At 33.4% G+C, this 9,529-nt stretch overlaps 1 protein-coding gene across 4 annotated transcripts; it reads right to left on the bottom strand.

The window, feature by feature from the left end:
- Positions 1–659: 659 nt before the first annotated feature.
- Positions 660–6,033, bottom strand: LOC105108906 (probable inactive leucine-rich repeat receptor-like protein kinase At3g03770). Of its 4 annotated transcripts, none has more exons than XM_011003403.1 (9): positions 5,780–6,033; positions 5,191–5,375; positions 3,485–4,896; positions 2,798–2,931; positions 2,166–2,406; positions 1,694–1,899; positions 1,554–1,606; positions 1,210–1,321; positions 660–1,086 (listed from the first exon to the last, which is right to left on the bottom strand). In XM_011003403.1, exons 3-9 carry the CDS (start codon positions 4,812–4,814, stop codon positions 808–810), a joined length of 2,355 nt encoding a protein of 784 aa, XP_011001705.1. In that variant the 5' UTR covers positions 4,815–4,896; positions 5,191–5,375; positions 5,780–6,033; the 3' UTR covers positions 660–807. The 4 variants fall into 4 exon arrangements, with proteins under 4 accessions (XP_011001705.1, XP_011001704.1, XP_011001707.1 ...); XM_011003402.1 differs by having other exon boundaries at positions 5,191–5,350; XM_011003405.1 differs by having other exon boundaries at positions 5,191–5,293.
- Between the last annotated feature and the right edge of the window lie 3,496 nt (positions 6,034–9,529).

The following is a 9,529-nucleotide window of genomic DNA, read 5'->3' as shown; positions in this document are numbered from 1 at the left end:
ATATCACATAAAAAAAGTTTGAGTTCTATAGAATATAAGCAGGCTTGGTAGCGTCGTCCAAATGAGTCAGAAGGAGGGTAATGAATGGGCTCAGTCTCTTTTTTAGGCCATAACCTCTATAAACTAAGTAAAATAATAACAAAATTTTGGCTTAGTTTTAAGTTAGTGGCCAACATATATAAAAAGAAAATGAGAGATAAGGATAGCTTAAATAGTCTTTGTTCAAACTTTAAGAGATAGTTGATTTATCATTGGAGTTTTGATAATAAATTCCAGATACGTAACTCATTTTTAATTTAGCTTGTTCTTCAAATAAGTATGATTATAGTTTTATGAGATTCTTTTCAATCTTTTCTCTTCTCTTTAATATTGATGCATCCCAAGAAATGTTATTTTTAATTATTTATGTTACATTCCCTAGTTTTAACTAAGAAATAATACTTATATCCATTATTATTATTATTATTATTATTAGCTGAAGTTTTTAAATAGACTATGATATGATAGTTTTTTTTTATAAAGAAAAAAAATCTTAATATATTAATTTATTATGATTTATTATTTAGTTTTGTTTAGTTTATTTACTGTTTAACCCTGTATTAATTGCATAAAAAGGGGAAAAGAATTGGTTCTTTGAATTGTGAATTTGGTTATAATGATGTATTTTCCCAACACCTTGGAAGATATGTCATATCCGTACCAGTATTTCGCTACTACATTCTCGTATCAGAGGCAAAGCCCATACTTCAAAGTAAAATAAGAAGTGAGATTTCATTGAGAGAAACTGTAAAAACCTGAATGTTACTGCTAATGAATGGTAATATGTAAACGCGGTCGTATGGCAGGTGAGACTGGAGATCCTTCACTGCTCTGGGAGTCTCCCCGCCACGGATCCTGAACTTGAGCAGCATACTGCAAGTTCCATAGTATATCCTCAACGGAGGGTCTATCTGCAGGGTTCTTAAGCAGACAACTTACGCAGATCTCCATCATTGTCTTTAGGGATTGATCTGAGCATGATCTTCGCACAACTGGATCAACTATGCTACTTCGAGCAGTATCATCACTTGTAATGCTTGCTTGCAACTGCACAAGTTTTACACAGAAATATTTAACTGTAAGACAATCCTGAAACTAGGACGAGGGCATCAACTGAAATACGTTTTTCTGAAGATTCAAATACATAAATCAAAGAAAAATATCTGTCACCTGATCTTTTAGAACTCTCACTTCATTCTTAGATGTCAATGATCTTCCCACAATGATTTCAAGCAATATTAATCCAAAGTCATAAACATCAACCTTCTGGTCTTGATTTATCCTGTTCAATAGCAACATTCAAAGAAAAAATCATCATGGGACTGATTACTCTTAAGTGTTTAGCTTTCTTATATACCAGTTTCAACAGACTTATGAAATTTTGCATCCATTGTAAATGCCGCTCTGTTTTATCTATGTTGACTTCCGAATTATGCGACAAAATAATAAATTCAAACTATTTTATCAGTTTGAACCAGCCTAACCCTCAAAACATATCAGCAGTCAGATCTAACCTTGCACTGGTGCTAAGATCTTTGGATGCACCAGATGATGTTCCATGGACAACCTGCAACAATGAATTTGTTAGGTATCAGCTTCTAAGTGTGGCTTGATGGAAAAGAAAAACAGCTTCCATGACGGGGAAAGAAAATACCATTCCCTTGTTTTCTGCTAATAAGGGTAGGTTATAGCTGCTAATTTTTGCAACAAGGTTTTGATCCAATAAAACATCTGTTATTTTCAGATTATTTGAATATACTCCAGGCACAATCCCTGTATGCAAAAATTGGATGCCCTTCGCGACACCTATTGCAGCAGCTATACGGTGTGTCCATTGAAGTTTTTGCCAGGCATGTCCTCCTGAGATTAAAAAGAAGAAAAGAAATGTCTGTCATCAAATCCAACAGAGACAGAGTAGTCTACACTTACTAAAATGCAGGATGCAGGAAACAAAATAACACCCAATTGGAACTATGTCGTGAAAGATTCATGAGTTGCTCGCAGTAACAATCGAGAGGTTGGTCAAAAGTTAACTCGCATCAAAAGCATGCTAAGCAATCATAGCACTCCCTGTATGTTCTCCATCCTGACAAAGTAATTGAGAAAATTTATGGATTACCACTCACCAGAGATCCAGCTTCTTAGCGTGCCATTTGGAACATATTCAAAAACTAGGAATATTCTGCTGACACTTGAATCATCCAAGTAACACTCAAAGCAGTGTCCAAGAGCACTGACCAAATGCCGATGTCTTAGTTTCGAGATCAGCTCTATATGGTGCATAAAGTTTTGGGTACTATGACTTCTTTTCATTTTTAGGCATCTGATAGCAACTAAGGAACCATCCTTAAGCCGCCCCCTATACATCTGAAACCACAAGACGAACCGCAAGGAATATCAGGAAATCTATTCATGGTTAATAAACAGCACGCATGCTAGGGAGGGGGTTTTCTGCCATTCAATTTACTGAAAGGTTGCTAGAGTCAAACCAATCATAAGAGCACGAGAAACAACTTGTTATAGATAAAACAGACCATCTTTCCGAACAAGCAAGGGATTCATTTTCAGAAACAATTTGTGAATTGTGATTGCTCAGTTGATCGAGGAAATTCCGTTGGCATGAACTTGAAAGAATTTTGCTGGCCCAAAATGCTTGAAGAATTCAAAAAAGCTCATGCTCGGAGGCAATTATGAGAGTATCACAGGCTAATTCAACTGAATGAAATACAAAGAATATGTTACAACGGATTTGCATTACCTGCCCTTGAGAACCTTCACCCATGAAAGCAGATGTGTCAAAATTGTTAGTGGCCTCCTCTAACTCTTCTAGTGAAAAAGTACGATACGGTGGCAGGCCAAGTGCTCCCAGCTTCATTGTTTGAGAAATATACCCTTCATTTTTTGCCAAAAATAAAAAAGAAAAAGGAACTGTAAAATACTCTGCTCTTCTTATTAGTTAAATTATTACGTATTCCTTCTATGTTTTATAACGTGCTAGAACCTCACCAACTTGTCTTTTCTTTCAAGAACACTTTTAGATGGGCTGCCTGAAAGTACGTCAGCAAAATGTATGTGAAGTCCTTTCTTATGAGAATGAATTTGGAGCAATAAACCACTTTCTCAAACAATTGAAGTGATGATTACGGCATTCTTCATATATATATATATATATATAAGAAGAAGAAGAAGAAGAAGATTATCATCACCTAAATTTCATAAATTTGGCAAGGGATTTACTAGAATATACTTATTTGGGGATAGGAAAGGGATATCTTAAATGGATACTAGTTGAGCACTCATCATTCCATCTCAGTTATACTTCACATTTCCTTATTACTGACAGAATTCTTAGATTTCGCTACTATGCATGCACGACTTCATAAAACAATCTATAGCCACATATAGTAGACAAAGAGCATAAGCACAGGCAGAAATGAAAACTTACTTGCATCTGGGAGCAAATTTGAAGGGTACCCTGTTGACGCGTTCTCTGTAGTTAGTCTAGTATTTGGTCTCTTGATTGTCTTCCTTGATTTCACCTTTCCGACGGCTAAGTAAATTAAACTAACAAGGGCAATGCCTCCAACAATCCCTCCAATGACACCGAATGCAATAGTTTCTTTAGAAGCTTTCCTTTTCTTTCTCTGGGGCAAAATCCCAACAGCTAATGCTTCATTACGACAGAGGGAAATAGGGTGTTGGTTTTCATCACCAGTTGCCAGACAGTTCGCGGCGTACAAGACCTTTCTCTTGGAGTCTTGCAGAAGACAATTTGGCAAATTTCCAGTCATAAGATTTGAGGACAGATCCACAAACTCAAGGTCAGCACTGCAAGACTGGTTTTCGAAAAGCATTCCTGTGAACTTGTTGTCTGCAACATTCAAGTAAGTTACTGAAGGCAATGACAATAATGATTGTGGAAATGGTCCCACAAATTTATTATTTGAGAGATCTAGCCGTTGAAGCTGATAATAGGAGGTCACTTCATCAGGAAGGCCATCCCTGAACTCGTTCTTGCTCAACACAAGAGAAACTAACTTGTTTCCAAGCAGAGGAAACTGCGGTCCAAGAGCATTATCTTCCAAATCAAGCACTTGAAGGTTTGTCAAACTGCTAAGATCAGGAACTTCTCCTCCGAAGTAGTTATGCGAAAGCACTAGAACTCTAAGATTATCCAAATTACTCAATGAATCTGGCAATGAACCGTTGAGCATATTCTTCTTGAGACTCAAGACAGACAAAACTGGAAGTAAACCGATCCAATTTGGCAACTCACCAGCAAACATATTATCGTCAAGAACCAGTGATTGGAGGGCAGCGAGTGATGAAATTTCTTGAGGAACAGCATCGTATAGGAAATTTGAACTCACATTAAGTATTTCCAATGAAGACAGACGTGCAATTTTACCAGGGAAGGGACCCCATAAACCCAGAGAAACTAATGTCAAGACTTTCAAGTTCGGCAGACCAACAAGCGTTGTGACAAAGGAATCAATTGAAAAGTTTCTAGGCAAAAGAGGAGTTCCCTTGTTGCCAATAATATGCAGCTGTGTTATGCTGTTCTCATAGCATACCACAGTTACAGAAGCATTTGGTTCGGTATTGCAGAAGTCAGTGGTGATATTCCAACTGCTTAGAGCAGATGGATAGTTCAAAAGCCGCTGAATTCTTAAAAGGGTTTCACCCTGGGAGGATTGTAATTGATCTGAACCACTAATTAAAAGCACAAGGACAACGCCGAGTAGGATTGCAAAACATTGGAATGCCTTAGACATTTGTTGTGTGTAAAGAATCAACACAAGGAGCAAGGCATAGAAGATGTTGACGAGCTCTCAAGAACTGGGAAATGGGCATCAGCTGCAAGTTTGCAAGTAAAAACAGCAGGTTGGTATTGAGTGTTGTGCCATGAACTAAAAAATCTTAGAGCTCCAACTATTGATGCAAGGCCAAAATAAAACAAACGCGACCCACTCTTTGTAGCAGATCATAGAAAAAATAGAAGACAACAATTATCCTTTCACTGTAAACAATTTATAGATTGTTACTCTTTTCTTAGACGACAACAACAAATGTTTGAGAAGTTTGTTTAGTTTCACAGCAATGAAACATCTAATCAGCAATGCATGTTCAAATTTCAATGGAGAAGCTTACCTCACAGAGTGGATATTCAAACCAGTTTCACTTCACTGGAAGTGAAGAAGCCTTTAAAATGATCTGGAAACGAAACTACTGCCCATTCCATCCCTCTAAAAATCTTCAAGAATACAAGGCAAGTAGAATCAAATCCAAACCCTCAAGTTTTTCTTGAGCCCTGTAGCAAAAAATAAAAAAGCAGACTACTGGATGGTTATGACTTCATAGTGAAGATAAGAACCCCTCAACAAGCTACAAAGGAATCTCCAAAATCAGGACAAAAATTAATCCTCAAAAATTCCTCAAAGCCAGTTCAGACTACGCACATTTACTTGAATTTCACACCTAGCAACATCCAATAGCCCAACTAACAACCTCCTTCCCAATCCTCAAAAAGAAGGAAATTTAAGAAGACTTGAGTGTTCATCAAACTCTGTAAGACCACCCACAGGCCACTTCAACAACTCGAAAAAAGCTCTGCTACCATGCACTCATAGACATGTCAACGAGGGTCCTCTAAATCCTACTGACACACTCCTTTCTACATGCAACGACAGGCAATTTAATGACAGGGGTGCTGAGAAAACATGGAAGAACCGTAACATACCTGCAAATTAATGCCACGACTTTTCTCTCTCTCTTTACTCTCAGGATCAATAAAAGAACACCAACAGTCTTTCATTTAAGTGTATTATTTTGCAGTTATTTATTTCATGTGCTTTCTTTCGAAGTCTAAAGAGACGGCCATGAAAAAGAAAAAGGCAAAGATTCTTGTTGCAGAAGCAGAAGAGAAACCTTTATTCCTTGCATGCAACAATTCAGCTGTGATTTAAATTTTTTATTTTTTTTTCCAAACATTTTCTGTCATATTATTCTTTGCCAAAAAATAAAAATAAAGGACAGACTGTAATGTAAGCTTTCACTTTCTGGGTCAGGCAAAGCTCTGGCTCTCTATGGTCCTGTCACCTTGTACTGTGGACCCACTATGGCTACAAGTGTATAGACTGTAGCTTTTGGATCCTTGCTTGCTATTTCTCTGCAACTAACAGTAAACGCGTTTCATAATTTCATTTTAAATTTATGATGCTTGTCCATTACAATCAAAGGAGTAGGAGCAAGCAATGCTCCATCGCTTTCTGCAGCTCACTCCAACCACTTGTTCTCTTCTTTTTTAATTTCCTTTTGTGTTATTCTTTTAATATATTTAATCTCACATGCATCATGTCCTTATTAATTAATTTTCTGCCATGGTTATGAGCCTATGACCTTGAAATGATGCAGCATAGCTAATGTGGTATATATAAAAGCTGAGAAAGGACACTGCAACTTGGTATTATCCTTGAAATAACTGTAGCTGCATCTTAACAACCCTTGATTTTACTCTTGGATTTCTTCTCATAGACAGTTTATACCTTTTTTCTTATACAGGAATGCACTAAGAAATGCATTGATTATAGATTTGACTTGATATAGTCTTTTTTTTTTAAATTTTCTGAACATTGTAAGCTTTATCTAGAGGATGAAAAGAGAGAGTTTGAACTCATTGCAAGCATCATTTAGAACCAGAGCGCACTATGAAGCTATTAAAACATATATAAAATTCCAGAAAATGGAAAATGGTCTGCATTGTCAGGGAAGGGAAGGTCAGACAGATACAGAAACTCATGGAAACTCCAGCTATTCCCCACATGCTGGGGATCCAATCTTCAAAGCTAGAATTGAAACCTTGAATAGCACCATGAATAAACTATCCTTTCCATGCCTTCCAGCTTAGAAGGTAGTTAAAATATTTTTTATTTATAATAATATTTTTTTATATTTTAAATATTTACAAATTAAAATATTAAAAAATAAATTTAGGTAAAATAAATTTTTTTGTCAAACAGTGTTTCCCATATGCTACCCAATTAGCCATGGATTTAATAATTGTACCTTCCTCAATAATTGAAATTTCTCAAACTAATTGACTGAATGGTGCTGGGCCACAAAGAGTAATTATAAGAGATTCAGCAATCAACTTTGAAATAATTTGAAGTCCCTTTCTCAGTGTCTTACTGGGCAATTATATATATATATTGGAAGTGATGGTCTTTGATGCTAGTGGATGGAAGGACTAAATGGTATAGAAACAATAAGTTGAGGGATGACTTTGTGATTAAAAAAATCAAAACGCTGGAAGTGATGGTCTTTGATGCTAGTGGATGGAAGGACTAAATGGTATAGAAACAATAAGTTGAGGGATGACTTTGTGATTAAAAAAATCAAAACGACTAAAATAAAAAATGAAAGTAGGGTGACGACGTGCACACTACCAAAAAAAAAAAAAAACAAACAGATAGCATTTCAGAACTTTTAGAGATTTAATTGTTTCCACCATTACAAAAAATTATTTACTAGAAAATATTTTTTTGATCAAAAAAATATTTAGATTGATTTCAGCAAAGTATTTTTTTATTTTAAATGAAATATGATTTATACAAGCTGGAGATAATTAAAAATTATCATGATATTTGTTCAGTATATTAAATATGATTTTTAATTTTTTGATTGCTATATATTGTTTTTATAATTTTTATTTTATTTTATGTTTAAATTTCATTATGTTTCAATTTTTTTATTTGACAAATATGATTTTTATTTTTATTTTTTATATATATTTTAATTTTATCCTTTTTTAACTTTTCATATATCATACCTTATTATCTTGATTTACTATTTCTTTTATTTAAGATTGTATATAAAACCAGAAATTTCTTTCTTGTAGTAAACTTTAAAAAATAAATTAAAGCATTAATAAGTTATTTTCTACTTTATTTTTCATAGCATAACTAAACACTATTTCAATTTATTTTTTATGATATTATTAAATGACCAAAAATAATTCACTTTATAAAAATTTATTTTTTAAAAAAATCACTTTAAAAAAAAAAAAAAAATTTAACAAACAAACAAATACTAAACCCACCTGTGAAAGTGGAAAAGAAACCAAGAAGACAAAATCCCAAGCATGAAATTGAGAGCTTTTATCATGGCAATGTAAGAAAAGAAAAGGTGGGTCTGGGTGTTCCTGCTCAGCCCACAAACCATGTCCCCTTCCTTTTTCCTGTAACTTTCATAGGTGTAATTATTTCCCAGGAGAATTCAAGAGGTCCTTTTCTTCATTATTGAAAATTCACTTCAAGAATATTTCAATATTAGATTTGGCCGTCCTTTAAGAACTTAAAAGTTAAAACATCAATGGCCAAAAAGTCTTGAGAATCGAAATTTCATGTTTATATGATTATCATCATATTACTCCCTATCCTTTCACAAATTCTTAAAAATACCCTAATGTTTCACGACGAAAATGGATTAGATATATTGAATCGAGCTAATTTTTATATAAATATTATAGATATTTATGAGTTGAGGTTATATTGCTAATTTTCATGATTTAAAAGTAACATAAACAATAAATATCAACACCCCTAATTTTAAAACTAATTTTTAGACCTTGTACTATTGTTAAATTCTAGCTATTTTTTGTTTCTTTTTAATAAAGAGACAAGTTTTTTTTTGTTACATAAAAAGAAATCTAATAAGAAGCAAGCTAGCAAGAGCTTTGGACCGAAATATTTTTAAATAGAAATAAATAAATGCTAAATTCACAAACTATTAAATATAAATAAAAAATAAGTACAGAGTATATATGTTAGGTTAAGTTAACTAGTTTTTAAAAATTTCAATTTAATTTGTGGTATATATTTTTAAAATTATTTTAATTCATTATCATCTATAATATATATATATATATATATGTATTATCTGATTTTAATAGGATAAATTAGATCAAATAGTACAAATAATATAACTTCTTGGTTCTCTAGACGGAGAGGTGTTGCACTCAGTAGTGTTGTGACCACTTCATTGCACCTTGTCTTCAAAGTAGGTTTAGATATTAATGTAAACAATTGTTTTCATATTCCCCTATGAAATAAAAGCTTAATTTTTAATTGAATTTCTTTAATTGTTTCCATTTATCTCATGGAAAATAAAATGAATACAACAAAAAATAACTTTCATATCATTTTCTGAAAATAAAAGATTATCAACCTTGAAGACCTTCATATATAAATAAGAGAGGCGGACACAATAATACTAAAGATTAAAGGTTAGACTTCTATCATGTTTGGAAAGCAGAGTAGTTATATGTCACCCTTAATTTTATTATCTTTCACGTATAACAAATTTAGTTTATCGTAACAAAAGTATTTTAATTAAATAAAATGTCCAAATATAAACTAGACATCATGCAAGTTTAGTTTATAAACTTGTTATATATATATATATATATATATATGAAAAACTTGCGATTAAA

This window comes from Populus euphratica, unplaced genomic scaffold (genome assembly GCF_000495115.2).
Source record: "Populus euphratica unplaced genomic scaffold, PopEup_1.0 scaffold201.1, whole genome shotgun sequence".
NCBI classification, from domain to species: Eukaryota; Viridiplantae; Streptophyta; class Magnoliopsida; order Malpighiales; family Salicaceae; genus Populus; species Populus euphratica.
The sequence above is the reverse complement of the archived record's forward strand: the minus strand, read 5'-3'. Positions and strand labels throughout refer to the sequence as shown.